Raw genomic sequence first — 19772 nt, 5'->3', positions numbered from 1 at the left:
ATTTGCAGGTTTCAACTTCTCCCTCCAAACTTCCTGTCTTTACCCTTCATGTCTACACAACATCACCTCCAGTGCCTGCTCTGACTCTGGATCCTTGTGCTGCCCAGACAGTTGAGGTAAAAACTGCACTTCAGTACTTTTTAACAAAAAATATACAAATTCATTATTCAGGATACTACTGTGGCAAAGCCTGAAGATTAGGACAACACAGAAATACAAGAGAATAACTTGCTGCTGCAAAGGCCACCAAAAGATTCCATCTGCTACCAACAAGCTGCTTCTAGAGACAAGCATGAAAGCACTACAGATAAGAGTCTGGACAACAAAAACTACCATAAGGATGTTTTTAATTCCAGTGCTTTGAATTGCCTTTTTTCCTTTTTGCACTAATGACCAGTCATAAGCATATAAGCAATCTTACTCTAGTTTAACAGAAAATATCTGGACAGCTCTGGATATCACCTATCCATACTGCACTGAAATGCCTGTCTTAAATCATTCTCTGATTATGAATTCTACTTGAAGAAAACCATCCTTAAAATCTTTTTTCTCAGAAGTTAATTCTCTTTCCAAGCCTACAAATAATCCTAGTGTCAAGAAATGGTAACACAGAAGTTAAGTTATACCTGGCAAAAAATATAAAAATTTTACTGGCCTGCCTCAACAAATATTGTAATAATTGCCAACAAAAATCAGTAAAGTGAACCTTTTCAAATGTCTTCCAGGGATGCCATGTGCTATCCAGTGTACTCATCACTCTGGTTTTGTCTAAGATGTGAGAAACTCTGAAGCATGAGCTGGAAGTTTTTACAGCTCTAAGAGTTAACATTATAATGTAAAGATGACAATCCAGAATTGGTCCTCTATGCTGCCCAACCTCAGTTTGAAAACATCAAAATCACAGAATCACAGAGTGGTTTGGCTTGGAAAGGGACCCTGAAAGGCTTGTCTTTTCCAGGCTGAACACTCCCAGTTCTCTCAGCCTTTCCTCATAGGACAGGTGTCCCATCTCTCTGGGATGAAAGATAGCAGAATACTCACTGGAGTGTGGTAGAGATGCATTCTGGACTATAGAAATAATGATAAGGATGAATATTTTTTAATTTCAGTTCTTTGAAATAAACACAGCTATGCACTTTAAGCAGATTATTGTTGCATTTATCTGCCATTACAGGGAGAAGGATATCATCGTCAACTATCTCCTTTAGTACTTCCTGAAAAAAAATCTAGTTCATTTTTTGTTACATTTGATAACCTTTGCTAGGATTAGCAGTTCACCAGCTGGACACAGGCTAACAAAGGAATAAATTAAATGAGTTCATCCCAGGATATGTGAAACAATGAGAACAGTGAACCTTAGTAGCAAATTAAGCATGCTAAATTGGCAGGCAAATATAAACCTCTTACAGGAGTAGCAGAAGTTATTAAAGCAGCAAAGCTGTCCTCCAGCTTTCCAAATTTAACTAGAATCATGCAGATTCATAACAGCACAAAAGATGCCATACAATAAAAATTAAGAAGCACCAGATATTGCCAGGCTTCCAGCATATTTTCCTGCTGTAGGGAACAGAATCATCCCTCACGATTTTACAGACTGAAGCTCATTGCTTTGATCAGCTTAGGCTGTGAGTTTGCAATAGCCAGGGCTATTTCTAACAATTCTTTTTGCAGGACTTGAGTTGGCATTTCCTAGGAATAGACAGAGAAAAGAATCAGCCATTCTCAGTTGCAACCATTTGTTCCTTCAGATACATGTTTATTCAATTTTTTTGCTTTCTCTTTTTTTTTTTTTTAATCCCTTGGCAAGACTTCACAAACATTTCTGAGGAAGAAAAACAGATTTAAAAATCATTATTATAAGTCAATGCAGACTGTATAATAGAAAGACTTTTACTGAAAGTAGGAAAGCACATAATCTTGTTCTGAATAAAACTAGACAAACTTCACACAACCATGACATGTACCTGCAACGTGGGAAAGGCCACATCTAATTTCCACAAATCATTGTTGCTTTTAGACTCTTTCATAAATATGGAAGATGCAACCAATAGAAGATGTTTGCTGCAGAAATACTGTTATAAAAGCACACTCAAATAAGATACAGTTATAAAAAAATATGTAAGAATCCATAGGATTTTCAGTATAACTTTCAGAACAGATCAAGGTGCTGCCCTTCAATTATAATGTGGTGTACATTTTACTCAGGATTTAACAGACAAGCATAAGAGAAGAAAAAGGTGGTTACAAAAAATAATGGATAAAATAACACATAATATCTATGATACTCAGAATGTACCTACAGGAATTCATGTCAGCAAAAATACCTGTAACAGCTGAGTCTCATCTGAAGTGCCTATGAATTCCCAAAGGACCAAGCAGCCCTGATAGATTCTGTGAACTAGAAAACTGGGAAAAGAAACCCCAAAATGAATGAAGAAAACTTGAGAGGTAGCAAAAGTAAACAGAGTTTGAGAGGTGCAGGACCATGAAGGATAAGAGAGAAGGAAGAGGAAAAAAAAAAAATCATTGTAAAGCTTCCTTTAGAATTCAGCTGTCTGCAGCTTCCTCACAAGGGGCAGAGGAGGGGCAGGCACTGTTCTGTTCTCTCTGGTGACAGTGACAGGAGCTGAGGGAACAGCATGAGGCTGATCAGGGGAAGCTCAGGTTGAATTTAAGGGAAAAGGTGGTCGGGCAGCCCACCAGAGAACAGCCTGCCCAGGGAAGTGGTCACAGCACCAAGCCTGACAGAGCTCAAGAAGCACTTGGACAACAGCCTTGGGCACATAATGTGATTTTGGAGTAGTCCTGTGCAGGGCCAGGTGTTGGGACTCAATGATCCTCATGGAACCCTTCCAACTGAGGATATTCTGATTTTATGACTCCTTCTCTGCCATGATGTCACTACTGCATTCCTTATCAACTGGAACCCAATGGTCAGCTTTGATTCTTTCTTTGTGCTCTAAACTGGAAAGAATCAGGAGAATGCCACCTATTCCTCCAGCCAGCCACTAAGAGGCAAACTTTTCTCTCTCCTTACAGCTCAGATCTAGCTGGTCTCCCACGGTTAATTCACCTCTCTCCTTTCTGAGTTTATTCTCTGTTTTCCTAAGTCATATGATATGCAAGTGCCCTGAAATTCCACACGAAATTTCTTTGCTAATGTAACCAGTTTCCTGATGTTTCTTATTTTGCAACTTCACTAATATTTTGACATAAAAGCCTGTATTGTCACATTAATTGCACATTTGTACTCTTAAACCTTGGAACTTGCATCCCTGCACGACTATCTCCATTCATAATTTTTTTATCTCAAAGCTGACTCTACTGAATCATTTACATACCCTGTTACATCATGGGAAATCAAGCAAGTCTTCTGCAAGACACCATTGCTGCTTTAAGTTTTGCCAAAGACTGCTGCCAGGATCAACAGAAATTAAAAAGTTCTTTGTGGATTTAGTGATTGTTCTCTACAGAGAACTCTATCACCACATTAATTTTTTAAGAGAGCACAGTTTTTGATGCCAGAAGACTACATAAAATGGAGATATAAATGCAAATGCATTTCCTCTTTGATAATCATCTTATGCAAATATCAGTCCACTTACATCAGTGGAAACTGCAACAAGAAGAAAATCTATCAGCTTTTCTCTTTTTGAATATAACCCAATAGTTTTTATATCACTAATTTTTTCTTTCATTTCTTGTTCGCCACAGCTAGTACTGCTTAAGATTGCTCAAATATATTTTGGGTTTCTCTTTCCATGTGAAAGCCTGAGTTAAAAAGCTAAATAAACTTGACATTTATTTGATATTCCTTGCTCCTCAGTAACTCCTATCAAGATGAAACAAAATTTTTTTAGGGAGTAAGAACAAATCGTATGGATTATGGTGACTCCATGCATTCTCTTGTGTATCTGCTTCCTCCCTCCAAGATGGATTCTCAAAACTTTAAATAATGGCAATGCTTATATTCTGGTGATCTTCATAATTAATTCTGATATATTATTGAAATTACTTTCTGCTGCCAGAAGCGGGGAGAAGGGAAAGCTGTTCTTTGATTTTCTCAAAGAACATAAATAACATATTTTAAACACATTTTATTCTGAACTTTAACCAAGAGTTCCCCACAGCTATGAGATGCCAGTGCAATTCTGAGCTGCTTCCAGGAGCTCCCCTGACTAAGAGGGGATCACAGACCTCCAGTGCTCTGTGTAATCCTAGACACCCCAGGGGAGCAGCACAAAAATACTGTTCCTGCAGACAGACCAGATACTCTGCCTCCTTTGTAAGGAGCTCAGCCCTTGCTTTTACACTAATCCATTTTACCTGCTTTTTTTTAGGAGGCTTCAGTTAAAACTCAGATTAAAAATGGCTTATTCTGTATAATTCCAGTCCACTGAAAAGTACATACAGGAGGACTCTTTCCAACACTTAAGTTATTTCAGCAAGAAAGTTATTTCTCTGAAGAACAGGTGTTCATGGAATGAATGATCTAGCTTTTCAGTTTGGACTAGCAAATACACTTTGTATGTTTTACACAGCAATGACTATTTTAGCAATTTTCTTATTTTTTACATTATTTGTGCTCTGTCCATTTGTTGTATTCTCAGTGTGACATGCAACACCATTGCTCTCCCACAGCTCAAAGAAAAGCCACCAGCTAAACTGCTATTTTACAAACTCATTGTGACATAGAAATGCCAAACTGTTCTGAGCCTCAAATTAGAACAGTTGCCAGGGTCTTCAGACATATAAAATATTTTCTGTAGGCCGTGATGTTTGACATAAATACACTGCCAGAGTAGGGTCAGCCAATTCAAACCCATAAATAGCAGAATGGTGGCAGAAAATGTTAAAAACAATTACAATACACTAGTTCTTTCCCCCTTAGGACAAAAGATTCTCATCACGTTCCTTTTTCCTCTGCCAGAAATATTTAACTGATTCATGTTTTGTGGTATAAATACATAAATCAGTTTCTGTTCCTGTTTCTAGATGGTTCATTTTATGTAACACAGATTCATGTGAACCAAAGTATTCTGATCTCCATGATTTCCTTATCTCTAAATCTTAACTACCACAAATAAGTTTCTAATGGGGGCCAGTGGGATACAGTTTCTAGCAAATTTAGGAAAGGTTTGAAGACAGACTGACCCATATTTCCAGTGTTATTTGTGTACATCATTACTTGGCTTCAAGACTGGAGCATATATCTGCACCATGGAAAATGAAGGGAACAGACTGGTTTCTATCTTAACACTATCCTCACAGGGAAGTAAAATCCCAAAGGAGGAAAGTGACATCACAGGGCAATGATTGATCCAATGGGCAATTCACAATAAAGGAGAGGAATCATACTGCAGGCAAGGCTAAAAAGGGAAGCAAAGACAACCCTGAGCACTATCTATAGATAGCCCTAAAGTGGGAACAAACAGAATGATCTGGGTCACAAGAGGCCATGCAGAAATGCTGCCTTCCAGTTTCAGGAGCAGTATGTTCACATTGGCAGGACTTTATGCCTGAACAACTCAGACAGTAAAAGTCAGCTTAAGTCATGGAGCTTAGGGATAATTTTTTTTCTCTACAACAATCATGCTATTCCTTTTTACATACAAAAATTGCTAACAAAAAGCAAATTTCAAAATCTCAAGCATGAGTATTCATGGAAACTAAAGTAAACAGATCAGTAACCACGAGAGACAGTGACCTGATTTCCACCCATTACAAACAGGACCACGCCTCAGGCACAGTGATTTTGTGTCAGTGCCCGTGGCTGATGACAGAACTCTGCCGTTCAGCACATGCAATGCACTCCATACCTTGGAACATCACAAGTCTCCTCAAGCAGGTCCCTGGAAAGCAGTTCTTAAAAGAAGTGAGCTAAGACTTTTTCTTAGCCAATGTCATGGCCAGTCTCATTGTTTTGGTCAGACACCTTGGAGAAATACTCCACAGCTTTGAAAATAAGCATTTTAAAATTGCCTAAGGGTAGACATACATAATGCACAGTCCTGTGGAGAGATAAATGTAAGAAGCAATCGAGCTTTGTTAATGGTGTTTCTGCTCACACTAAACTATTTATTGCTGATGAAAGTATTTTGGCTTATTCAGAATTAATACAGATCTCTGAAAAATACAGTGTTATTTCTTGGAGACATACTTTAAAAATTCTATATTTTTTCATAAATTACTGTTTCTGGGATGACAATATTTTTCTAAGAGATACAGAACTCTAGTGGTTTCTCAAGTCCATCTGCTGAACGAAATTCAGCCAGGCAGAGGAGAAAATCTTCAAATAGCTGGCACAGTCAGTCATGATGGAACAGCTCAATTTGAAGAAAAAATACTCATTATACAATTTCACCAAAGAGAATACTCTGTACAAATCTAAATTAGAAATCTGTAGATAACACCATGGAGATGTGGGTAACTCAATCCAAACTAACTGGCAAGTATTTGGTTGCCTTAGACACATTTAAAATTATTCCCTTCCCCTTTTCTCCTTCTCCAGCAGAATCTTTTGGTTATAAAACACCAAATGAACAATAATATCCATTTTGGATGTCTTTAACCAGATCCCGTATAGGACAAATTTCCACTCATGTACCTGTATCAGTATCAAACTCAGTGCCAATATGGCATACAAGAATCCTGCTCCTCTTTCTTGTAAAACGTAAACTGAAAGGTCTTTTTAATGGATTGCTACATTTCAGAAAATAATGTACCATGAACAGGTTCACTGCTTGCCAGAAAAAAGCATTACAGGAAAACTCCACACTGAATTCTCACCAAAATGGGAGGCATCCCCACAAGTGACAAAACAACATAAATCATATCACATGAACCACTTCATTCCTTCTGTTCTGTGTGCAGAGGAGTGTTTGGGGCACAGGTTAGAATAAGAAACTGTAGTTATATTATTAACAAGTAGATTAATCACTTTAATAGCCAGAAACCTAATAACAGCAAAGAAAACTGATTAATAGCATGTGTCAGAACAATGCTAGTGTAAAATAATTACATGAAGGGAGACAGATAGTCCCAGAGAATGTTTTGCTCCTGTGCAGTATTATTTAGTCTGTATTGTTAATCAAATTTGGCATACTTACAATTTTGAAAAGGAAAAAGAAAACACAGAAAAAACCCTAGACACACTGCCAAGGCAGAAAAGGCAGGTATTAAAAACATTCTCATCCAACATGTGTGTGACTTGATTACTTAATGTTTAGTATTTTTTTCTCTGCCACTTTCTCTAAACAAGATCACATTCATCTTTCATGAACTTAATATATGTTCACACCCATTCAGACCTTGTCCTTTTAACCAGATTGGACCACACACAATAATTTGTACTACTGGCATATACCAATGCATTTATAATTTAAAGTATTTAAAACATGTTCTATCTCACACATTTCTGACAAGCTTAAGGCAATTAAAAGTCTAACCAGCCTTTTATGTGAACTAATGGATTTATGTGCTATTTGAGGTCTTCTCAACCACCTAATTATCTTTCATTAAAAAAAAAAAAACAAAACAAAAAGGGTAAAAGATCTGTAACTCCAGACAATAGGAGAAAAGTCTCTGGAAATAGCAGGCTATAATTTTATTTAACAATAACTTTAAAAAAAAAAAGGGAAATGCTATTGCTTTCAGCAAATCACATAGATCTTTAATTCTGGTCAATTTGTATTCTGGCATAACTTGACACACAAAACATAGATTAGTTCTTTCACAAGAACAGCTTTTCTTCACACCATTTAATAAAGCAAACAAATGCTAGGAGTAAACACAGATTTTATCTGCACAAAAGGAAACTGAGCTGAGTTGAACAGGCCTGAAGGGAAGACTTTCAATTTTCAAACATCTTTATAGGGAACTCTTTTTGTTTGTTTCCAGGCAATACTATGTAATCAGAAATTAAATCCTTCCAGGTAACAAGGATACTCACAGCATAATCCTGCTAAAAGATACTTGGAGATATTTCTGTACACAGTTACATTCTAGTACAAATACTTCTCTCTGCATCAGAATGTCTAAGTAACTAAGTACAGACAGTGCTTAAAGTTAAAAAACTATGGAAGCTTAATGTAAATTCTGTATATTAGCTACATGCTACATCAAGACAGTGCACCTGCTCCTAATGACATGAATAAGTATAATAGATAATTTTATTGCAATGATTTATTACTGAATATTGACTTAAGTGGCTTAATTCTGAAACAAGAAAAAGCTGTTTGGCTTTTGACACTCGGCTAAGATGGAGAAAGTTTCTTCCTTATTTTAATTACAATTTCAGCATTGCTGACAACAGAGCTAGGTGTAGGATAGTGTCACTTACCACAACTGAACACTAAGCGGTGCTATTTGAACAAAAATGGATAGTATTTGGTCTTTAAAAGGTTCGGGATGCGCTAAATAACCTTTGAGTAATAACTTTCGGGCTAAAAAACAACCAGAAAAGAGTCAAGTTTCACGTGAATTACTGTCAAAACTGCCTGATGATAACATGTAGTCCAGCTGCAAAGCAAAAAACCATTTTCTTTTAGTATTTTTAAGTTGTCCAGCATTGAAACCTTACAATAGCAAGCTTGCAAGAAAACCATGACAGTGTTAAAGGGATTAAATGTGTCGTGCAAGGATTTACACCATCTCTGAAGATCAGTGCCTTAGCCTATCTGTAAAATAACCACATGGCATAGTCACATAGCTCAACTTGCCATGTAGATTTCAAACCAAGATAGTAACAAAACAAAACATTTACAATCAAAGCATTCACCTGATGCATTCAGTCACAATAAACATGAAGTTTTTCAGAGAGAGGGCGGTAAAACACCGGCACAGGTTGCCCAGAGAGGCTGTGGCTGCCCCATCCCCAGAAATGCTCAGGGCAGGTCGGATGGGGCTCGGAGCAGCCCGGTCTGGGGAAGGTGTCCCTGTCCCGGCAGGGGAGGGCTGAAACGAGGTGGGATAAAGGGTCCCTTTCAACCCAAACTATTCTGTGATTGACAGTATTCACCGATTGCGCAGTGATAATGGAGTGAACTCATTTCTTGTGTTAAACAGATGAGCTTCTTTGTCTAATATGGAGTGTAAAAGTGCCCGAGGAGGTTCTAACAGCTCGGGAGAAGAGACTGAAATGTTAAGTGTCAGAACAAGAGCGAACAGCCTCAGGCTGCTCTGGTGAAGCTCAGACTGGAAACTGATCCACCGAAAGGATCGTCAAGCACTGGAACAAGGGCAATGGTGGAGCCACCACCTCCGGAGGTAATAAACAGATGTGTGGACCTGGGGACACGGCTTAGCGTGAACCTGGCAGTGCTGGATTTACAGTGGAACAGGGTGATATGAACGGCGCTTCCCCTCCTCAGGCTCCCCACGACTTCACCGCCCCGCTCCGCCCTCAGCGCCGCTCAGGCCCCTCCCCCAGACCCGCCCTTCCCGGTCTGGCCAATCGCGACCCTGCCCTCCCCTGACTGGTCAATCGCAGCCCCACCCTCTCCAGGCTGGCCAATCGCGGCTCTCCCCTCCCCGGGCTGGCCAATCGCGGCTCTCCCCTCCCCGGGCTGGCTAATCGCGGCTCTCCCCTCCCCGGGCTGGCCAATCGCGGCTCTCCCCTCCCCGGGCTGGCCAATCGCGGCTCTCCCCTCCCCGGGCTGGCCAATCGCGGCTCTCCCCTCCCCGGGCTGGCCAATCGCGGCTCTCCCCTCCCCGGGCTGGCCAATCGCGGCGAGGCGCGGTCGCTATGGCGACGCGGGACGCGATCCGGCCCGGCCATGGCCTCCTACCGCCTCGGGGTCCGCATCGGGAACTGGCTGGAGGACGAGTACGCGCATCAGGTACCGCCATCCCGGGCATCGCCGCCTCCCCCGCTCCGGCTGCCCCCGCCTCTCTAAATCCACTTCAGACAAGAGATTGTGCGTGCTGGATAACATGTCTGCTCCTCTCTCCTTTGCCAACAGGATCTCCTGAGGGATTTCATCCGTAAGAAAGAGCAAGGACAACTTTTAGTACAGAGATTAGCCAGACTTCAAGAGAATATTTTCAAGAGGGTAATTTTAAGAGAGGGTTGTGTCCACCTCCCCATGACCCTCCCCAGAGTGACATAACTCTTACTGTTATTCTGCATGCACTAAGAATGATAGGGAATTTATATCCTAAACTACCTCTAATGTTAGGTTCAGATAATTCTGTAAAATACGATGTAAATTCTAATTTAGGTAGAGCTGTCAGTATCTTCTGATGGATTTGTTCACTTTGGAGACACCGTGTTGCTTAAGAACCCAGACAACAAATCCCCGGATTTGGAAGGGACCTCGGAGGAGAGGGACCCCGAAATATGTGGAGATGTGACTCTGGCTGTTGACATGGAAGAAGTTTCCCTGTACTCGGATGAACCCCTGCAGATCTCACGTGGACTTAGTGCAGTCAAGAGAGTGGACCCCATAGGTCGAAATGCTTTCTGTATTGTAAGGTCAGCTACTTTATTCTGAGTTGTTTTCAATTATTATTTTAGCTTTAGGTATCTTGTTTTGAGAAAAATGCAATGAAGTTTGCTAATACACAATGGAATATTTGTAAATTTAATTTATTGAAGGAACAGTCTTGAGTCACGCATTAAGCTTGATTCCATGCTGCATATTACTCTGATTAATTCCAAGGACCTCTAGATCAGCCTAAGTGTGAAGACACAATCAAGTTGACTATATTATTTGGTAAATTCTGCAGCTATTTTTATTCCAGTTGCAGACCAAACATGTCCAAATACCACTAGTATTAATATTCACTCTCCTGCAAGCAGAAATATGTGTCATTGCTTTTGCTTTCCATGGACATGGTTCTGTTCTAAAAGCCCAGCATATTCTGCCTCTCAAACATATATTTAATTGCTGCACTTTGTTGGAGAAGAAACAGAAGAACAGGTTCCTGCTCAATAGTCAAAGGCTCTGCCTTAGGTTAAGATATTTTACCTATTTTAAAAGGTAAACAATACAAATGTTGTTGTCATAAAGCAACATCTAACTGTAGACCAAAGCAGACAAAACCCCCTAAACAATAGCAAAACTGATGATTTGAATGTACCTTTTTTCCCTTTTACAATTTGAACAGTGCTGATGGAAGTGCAGTGGGCGAACCACTTCGATATGGGCAAAACTTTCTTCTTGGGACAAAAGGAGGGGTTTCTGAGAAGCTGGTAAGGCAATAAAGTTGCAAATGGCAGTGGTAGTATATACTGATAATGTGCCTTCAATCCCTCTCTAAGAATAGATATATAAAAGCTGTACACTGGTGCAACATCTTAGTTTTACAGAACAGGCTCAGAATCATGCATAGATCAAGATAAATAATATCTAATTAGAAAGTTTATGCTACTTGCCTGAGGTCAGGTGTGCAGGCCAAAGGGGCTGTGAGCCAGAATGAATAAAGGGAATCTAAAAAGGAAAGAAAAAGAAATCACAGTTAGATTGTGAATCATGAAAGAATTCTTCAAGGTTTTTTAGGGCTTTTTCACTTTGAACTTAAGAGTTGGACTTGATGATCCTTATGGATCCCTTCCAACTCAGAATACTCAGTGAAACTACAAAATGAGAAGACTTCCTTGCTTATGAAGATAATCCATAGTAGGAATATAAAGTCATGCACTATTTTATCATTCTGAGGAAGGAGATTTCTATTAAATGGTAACATTCCTTCCCTCTGGAAATTAAATAAGGCATTACACGTAGGTATGCACTCAAAATAAATCACCACAACTTAAAAAAAAGTTTTCCTTCTCAACAGTCATTTTGGTAAGATAAAAATATTTGGAATGTAAATTCAATTTTAAATTAGTATTCACTAATCTGCATATAGAAGAACTACTTAATGAGTTTATCAACAGTACAGACTATATCCTATGGGTTTTGCCTGCATAGTTTTAGCTGGGAACTTTTTTCAGTCAGGATCCAAGAGAAAAATTTTTTTGTTCAAAAATATGTTTTAAAATTACATATCTTGTTTCTTTTACATTGATACTAACCTTAATATATATTTTTATTTACAGTTTTATCTGGCAAGTGACCACAAAACATTTAAAAATTTTGCTAAAAAATCTCGCCTTCAGAAGGTATATTTGACAGCTGAGATTTCCTATTTGGCTGTCTGGCAAGCTAAGTCCTTGGATCCACAACTGCGACTTGAGCACGAAGGATTTCCAGTTCCTGTAAGAAATTAAAACTGTAGGACATGTTATGAAAATTTAATTGAAACAGGTGGAGCACTGAGAAAAAAAATGTTATGTCGATTTTATTCACATATTTCCCTTATGCCAGTTCTGACCTCTACTTTTAGGATGGGGCAGAGGGAAGGAACAATCTCTTTAATTAGGGAATCTGTTATACAAATATATGTTTCTTCTGTTCATTTGAAGATGACTTGTTCAGTTTTTCTCATCAGAAATTTTCAAAGGTTGACATCATCATGTTGTGAGGATGCATTACTTACCTGTTTTTCAGGCTGTTTGACAGTAAATTCCATTTCCAATATTCCAGTAAATGGAGATGTGATAAATAAGAGGTCCTGTACATTAAATGTCTAATAAAATTCTCAAGGCATCTGAATAAGTGGATGATTTTCCCAGTGTTTTCAACCTTTTGTAAATACAGTATTTTCCTGTACCAGATAACTGCTTGGCTTCCTGCAGTGCTACAACAGTATCACAAATACAACTGTTCCTTTACAGCCTTGAACTAAGACTCATTTACATGAATAAGCTCACTAATAAACACAGTCACAATTAACTAATTTTTAAAGACAGTTTTTTTCCACAGTATTGGTTTAAAAATGTTAAGTGTCTTCTCTTGTTCTTTTTTTTCCAGGCAGACACTAAAATTATTATCACTCATTGCTACACCAATCGCAACTTGGCTGTTCCAAGGACCTTCTGTGTGTGGTGAGAACAATTTAACAGCTGGCAGGGGTGTGCACAGTGATGTGCCAAATCAAGAATTACTGAGAGAGGTGCTTTAGGAATGCACTGAGGAAATGGAAAATAATGCTGAATGCCATTCTCCTTTCTCTTATTTTACTTCTTGGCTGTAACACGTGCTGCTGTTTTGCTGCAGACAGTTGGATCAGTCTTAGTTGTTTGGATTTTTTTTCATTTTTCATTGTCATATCATGCTTTTAGTTTTCTCTAGTTTCTTGGTAGTTCTCCCTTTGAATACCTTGAGCAATGTCAGTTGTTTGGGTTACTTTTGAAGGAAAAAAAACTATATGCTAAGAAGTGTAAGGAACAAAGGAGGATCTAAATAAAACCACACTGCATTAAACTCTATGTGCTTATTTCCATCTGAATCAATGTCTCAGCAAATTGAAGTTAATCCCTCAGTTCAGTTAATACACATACATTAAATTAATATTGATTAGGCCTTGCTAAGTATTCCAATGTTTCCCTTTAACTTCTTAGCAAGACCTGACTGAGGATTTGTGTAAAGTTTTTGAAGATGAAAGGTCTGAAAGCTGAAGAAGAATTAAGTAGCCAGGATCCTCCTCAGTCAGAAAGAAGTGGGGATGAGGGCCTAACCAGCTTTTACAAGTTGTGTTGGTGTATCAGGGCCTTGTTCTGCTGGGGCTCCTTTTAGCTCTGAGGCTGGAAAAATGGCATTTATTTTGGATTTCAAATTCCTAAATTATTCATTGGAAACAAAATGGGTCTTTTAAGGGTCTAGTATTTGAAAGTGTATGGTGATATTTCTGAGTAAACCAAGAGAAAAATGAGAAAATCTCGAACAATTTGCAAGTAATGAAGATTTGCTGAATTTGTCTATATCTTAATTCTCCCTGCCTATCCCATCTCTTTTGACTTTGCAGGTCTTATTTTGGAAGAGAATTTGAAGTCATTTGTCACAATTATCTGGACTCCCACAAAGTTGAAGAAGATAAGAATCACTGGGAGATAATTACAGCAAATCCTGGTCCTGAAGATGGTACAATGCTTGACAGACCCAAAGCTTTCCCAGAAGGGTATAAGAAGGAATTGGATTCATGAAAAGACAGAGAATACAAAAGTCCAAGACTGCAGCCAGGAGAGGCTGATGAGACTCTGATTCTTGTTTCTTTCTATTTAGATTTTAGTTTTAGGTTTTTTTTAAAAATGGAAATGAAAGTCTGCCATTAGTACTATTGCATAATCTCACTGACTCATCAAGGTTATAATGGGCAAAAACTCTTAAAATCTGATAAGCAACACATCAAAAATTGTAAATCAGGAAAGGCTCCTTTTCCCATTTTCACCTTCACTGATGACAAGAGTTGTCAGAACCCAGGTAACCAAATACATTTTTATTAAATTACTGGCTCTTGGAGTATATTTAAACTAATTCTTCCAAAAAAGCCAAACCAGTGTCACAATTTTTAAAAGGGTGAGTGGACAGTTTCCAAACCACTGAAAACCAAACACATGCAAAGTTATCATGAGATGTTTTGACATTTAAAGTTCATCTGAAAGATCCACCCTCCATCTAGCACAACGTTGCCAATTATTAAATCACAAGTGAGATTTTTTGATACTGTCTTCTAATTCATGGATATAAATTGAGTTTTTATATTTTTCCATGTTTTCTAAACACTTTAATATCAAGTAATCAGGAAGTTGAGCACAGTGATATAGACTAGAGACTTACAACAGCCTTTTCCATGCATCACCATGTTCCATTTACCTCTCACTCACAGCATTTTACAATCCATAGTAATTTCTAACAAGTTTGAGAGTAAGGTAAAATTGTCAAAGAAAATTGGGCACCCACAAGTTTCATGGAAGTAAATGCCAAAGCAGAAAACAAGTTTGCTGTAAGTTTATCCAGTAAGAAAAAGATTGTTCCTACCTAATTAGACAGCAGAGTAGCCACAAAAAAAAAAAAAAAAAAAAAGCTTTTGAAGGTAGAAATTTCAGCTGAAACTCACATTTCCTTAAAAAAAACAAACAACCAAGTATAAAATGCAAAGACTTGTAAAACAGATGTCATTACTGTATAGATTTACCTGTCTTTATATAGAAGCTGAAAAAGCATCACAGAGAATCTTCTACTGTACTGCCTTCCATTCTATTCATTTAGTTAAATATGTATTTATCTTGTCTCTTACTGTACCACAAGAGTTCTCTTTCTGCACAAAGACTACCCCAATAAAATACTACACCAATCTCCATTCATAAAAGATTCCAAAGATCTTCAGTGATTATAAAGGTTAATAAAAACTTCCTGTTTTCAAAACCAAACCCACTAAACTTTGACAAAGGAAGGGATTGGTCCAAACATATCTATCCCTAAATGATCTGTTTGAAGCCCACAGTCAAGGCTTACAAAGTTTTACCTTTATTCAATGTAAATTAAGCCAGCAGACTGCAGCATCAGCTAACTGGTATTTGATACACAGGATCTCAGAGCAGCAGGCAGATCATGATGCCGTGACATACAGGTTTGCTTTGAGGGACTGTACTGCAGGGGACAGCTTTAGAATCACACTTCTTGTGTGCAAACCTTCACAGTCCTATTATAGAAGGGCTCTTATAGAGGAAATTATCTTTAGGAACTTCTTCTTTCACTTTTTTTTCCTTTAATTTCCTTTATGTAAGGATAATTAACATAATGTGTGATGCTTTTCTAGAGTGTCTGTTAATAGTCCAACATTCAGAGGTTAAAATTTGCACATTTTCACAATGGATTGACATAAATCTGCTTATATTTTGTAGATATTAAATAGATAAAATTTTGTAGATATTAAAGTTTAGTAAGACTTAAACTCCAAGAATGTACTGCAGTGTTTCTAACTTGGCCATTGTGAACTTTTACTGGTATTAGATGCAGCTATTTTGACTCTGAGTCTCTTAACTCTGGATCAAATGTAGGAAACAAGAAGAGGCCTTAAACTAAAACCATTTCTGAAACAAAGCTTTGTGTGAACTCATGCAGGAATGAGGACTGTGTGGGCAGGGTGCCTGGGCTGGCTGATGTTTGGGGTAGGAGTGTTTGTGTGTGTTTGAGTGGTGCATGCTGTACAAAAACAAGTTTTGCAAAGACTTAGAGGAAAAAGAAAGTGATAAATAGATACAGAAATGAGTACAAAAGCAGGTGATGTTGGAATTGGGTGCTAATTAAAAGTAGCTTAGAGACTTGTGTGTTTTGATCACTTTGTGCTCATTGGAAAGGATTTCTTGAGCTGAAAATAAACAGGATTGAATCAATATTCCTGATTCCATTAGCAATGTTAGACCCACAGATTTATGCTTAGCTCTTATATCATGTAGTATCATACATATTTATAATTCATCTAATTCATGACAACAAATACAGATACTTGAACTGCTTCCCAATTTTTTTGAAAAACTGTTTTTTTTTGCACTTCTTAACATTGTCCACACGATGGAAGCACGTGTTTCTAAACAGCACAATTCCTGCTGTCTGAGATGTTTAAATCCAAATGAGTCCCTGATACAATGCTACAGAAGGAAACCAAGGTAAAACAGACTTGCTAGGATATGCCATTAATGTTATATCACGTTTTTGGAAAATAAAGTTAAGCACACAGGTAGACAGAGCAACGCAGGACATTGTGTATTGCATACAATAAACTTCTTTATATTAATTAGAACATTAAGTAATTTGCAACCAAAGCATAATTACAGGAAATTAGGAGATTTTTCTTTCACTTTCTACGTAAAGATATGAAACTTGATGTGTGACAAGTAATGCATATTTTTATAGGGGTACTGTTATTGCTTTTGCCAATCTACAGAAATTAAAATTATGCCCATTTTCACAACAGATTGATATAATTCTGCTTTGATTCTGTAGGTATTAAACTAGGAAAAAATCAGACTGGTAGAGTGCACTGTATGGTTTGTAATTTATCCATTTGTTGATAAACATGGGATTTAATATAAAGAATTATGGGATTATATTAGTGGAGAATATGAACAATCCTGCTATTGCCAGTTAGTCACAATATTTCTGGTAGAAAAGGCAATGGAGACCTGAATCACACCCCAGACCTGACCATTGTGTTGTTTTTTCTTGTCCTAATACTGTGTATCATGAAATACAGGCAGTGATGCTTCCCTCCTTTGCAATGCACTTTGCTTTTCATTGGTGTATGGCACAGTCATGTATTAAAAAAGCTTTCAATGCTTCTTCCAAATTCAACCCAATATAGATAGCTCCACAAAGTACATTGTGGGAAGATAAAACTCACTTTGCCTCCATTCCAGACAGCTCATAAGCTGTTAGAATGAAGCTGATCCTGAGCTATTAGTTCTTGCTGAGGGACAGGGTGCATTAATCCAAATTTAGTGGTGTGTTAAAATGGCTTTTCACAGGCCTGAGGCACAGAGAGTGCTCATAGCTGCACGTTTTGCTGTGCAGTTGTGTGTTAGCAGCATGATATTGAAGTAAGGAAGAGAATTCAGAGTCAGCAAAGAAAAGCTGACTGGACACTAAAATATGAAAGTCTGGTTTAAATATGCCTTTTCACTTCCCTCTCTTTCACATTCTTCCCCAACTCATATTTCACATCACATCACTTCTCCTCTGCCATGTTGTCTAGCCCAAACTGATTTACTGTGGTTATAAAGTGCTCTTCTAGCACTCAGCACAAGTTCTTGGCCTCACACCTAATCACATCAGCATCTTCAGAGCTGCTTTTCTGTTCAGTGATTGTCATGAAGTATTGTTTTAGCTCAGACAGCTGATAGAGGAGGAAGCCATATGCAGGTTTAGTAACTGAATAAAACATCTGAGGGGGAAAAAAAGGCACAGAGAACATTACAATAAAATTCCACACATCAGTGGAAGAAAATATCCAAGCACTGGAAAATTTAGTGGAGTTGGCAGGTAAGAGGGTGATTTTGATAACATCTGTGCCCACTCACCCTAAATTAATATTGCATGTCTGTTGTAATTTGAGTGGGGTGGGTGTGAAATGATCTTTTAAAACCATAGCTGTTGTTTTAGAAGCACTTAAGACTTGAATGTGTGTAAATTAAACTAAGGAGGCCACAAAAGAAACATTAATTTAAAAAAATACAGATGTGATATGCAAAATACATTAAATACAGGTGGAAATTAGGAAATCTCTGTGTCAGTTTGTCAGCTACACTTCCCTTCTAATTCTGTTCTGTTTTAGGCTTTGTCCCAGGTCTTGTATCCATTCTCGGCCTGACCTGCCCCTTTCCTTGCTCGTACACAGCACAGAGGGGCAAGCCTTGCTTTGGCAGCTCCCCCTTCATGCTGGTTTGACTTAGCCCTGAAAGCTGTGAAAGGAAATCTAGTCCTCAACACCCAACTCTCCTGACAAAGAGGAGGAGTGGGAAAGTCTGCCATCCTGCTGGGTGTGTGCTGTTTCAGCAGGGGTATGAGCAGCCATAAGGATATCAGCTACAGGATTTATATGATAAATTAACATTACTGACAATAAGAGGGGCAACTTGGCATAAAGACACTGGGAGACCTCTCCATTTTGGGGTTTTTGGGGATTTTTTTGGTCAAAACTGTGTGTAGAGGGTATATAATGAAACAACTGACACTTTTCTTCCCTTTTTTTTTCCACTGAGGGGCTTGTATACAAGGTCACATCTTTCACTCAACAGAACAAAATCGTCAGTATGGTGCTAGAAAGTGTTGCTACAACTGAGGCACTTTCTCTTGACAAGTTTCTATATTTTCTGGCAAGGAGGACTCAAAGCACAGCAGAATAGGCACAAACATTTAAAAATTCCTGATAACATCAATATCCACATTCAGTGATGAAATTAATTCATACACATGAATCTCTGCTCTAAGTTTATATGAGAAGCTCAGAGAGCTAATTTCCCAACATCTGTTAAATGCTGCTTCATACAATATGTCAAAACAAAACTAAACAGACCATCCAGTTAGAGGCCAGCTAGAATATGTTTCTATAATGCTGGTCTTGTTTTAATAATAGCCTTGGGGCAGTGACCATATCTTAATCTTTATCTTTTTTTTCCAAATACGAAGAACTACAGCAGAGAAGCTCAGTAATAGCAAAATGCTGTTATTAAAAGTGTTTGTAAGATGACAAGAAACTGAAGTAAACCTGGTGCAAATAACCAGAGATATGGACATATGAAATCTGCACATGAAGCAGTGCCAAGTAGCCAAGAGTTTGCCAAGTAGCAAACTCTTAGTGTGGGGTATGAAGATTCAGCTGCCCAAGTAACTCTGATAGTTGGAGTTGCTAGGAGAAGGTCCCACAAACCACAGTGCTATCCCTGTGGGTCTGACAAACCCACAGAATTGAATAAGAGTTATCCATGGTAGTATTTATTCTTATGCATATATTTAGTTTTTTAATTATATGGCATACTAGTTAAAAATACCTAACCAACTCTTAGCACAAATCCCATTTGCAAAAGAGACACCAGTCCTGAGAAACTGAAGAGCTTTTTCTTCAGTTTGTTCACATTAAAATTGTCAGGAATTATGTTGTACATACCTTTGGAGATCTTAGTCTAAGAAGATAATTTTCAAAAATTGTGTTTAGGTGTTCCTGAAAACATTACTGGCACAATTTATAAAGATATTAAATTCCTAAGTAAAATGAAAGCAAGAAACTAGTGAGTAAGTGGAGGACTGAACTGAAGTTTGAACTACCTTTCCTTTATATTCAAACCTCTCATAACACCTAAAATGCTAATAATTGTGGATAACTGCTTTAGGGTCTGTAAAAGATCAAACACAGAGGTATGTGAAATCCATGTCAGACAGAAATTTCTA

At 38.1% G+C, this 19772-nt stretch overlaps 1 protein-coding gene across 1 annotated transcript; it reads left to right on the top strand.

The window, feature by feature from the left end:
- Window positions 1-9728: 9728 nt before the first annotated feature.
- CFAP161 (cilia and flagella associated protein 161) lies at window positions 9729-15523 on the top strand. The gene is made up of 7 exons (XM_056500150.1): window positions 9729-9839; window positions 9963-10052; window positions 10221-10474; window positions 11110-11194; window positions 12044-12202; window positions 12858-12931; window positions 13852-15523. The coding sequence occupies exons 1-7, from the start codon at window positions 9777-9779 to the stop codon at window positions 14027-14029; spliced, it is 903 nt and encodes a 300-aa protein (XP_056356125.1). The 5' UTR covers window positions 9729-9776; the 3' UTR covers window positions 14030-15523.
- The last annotated feature ends 4249 nt before the right edge of the window (window positions 15524-19772 follow it).

The sequence above is a fragment of the Oenanthe melanoleuca genome, chromosome 10 (assembly GCF_029582105.1).
Source record: "Oenanthe melanoleuca isolate GR-GAL-2019-014 chromosome 10, OMel1.0, whole genome shotgun sequence".
Lineage (NCBI taxonomy): Eukaryota > Metazoa > Chordata > Aves > Passeriformes > Muscicapidae > Oenanthe > Oenanthe melanoleuca.
Note: the sequence above shows the minus strand (reverse complement) of the source record. Positions and strands in the feature narration are given on the sequence as shown.

Excerpts from the sequence above, each read along its gene's own strand:
- CFAP161 (XM_056500150.1), top strand. The coding sequence starts at position 9,777 with ATGGCCTCCTACCGCCTCGGGGTCCGCATCGGGAACTGGCTGGAGGAC. Across the intron at positions 11,195-12,043 it reads GAGGGGTTTCTGAGAAGCTG|TTTTATCTGGCAAGTGACCA; the intron begins GTAAGGCAATAA and ends TTTTATTTACAG. Across the intron at positions 12,203-12,857 it reads ACGAAGGATTTCCAGTTCCT|GCAGACACTAAAATTATTAT; the intron begins GTAAGAAATTAA and ends TTTTTTTTCCAG.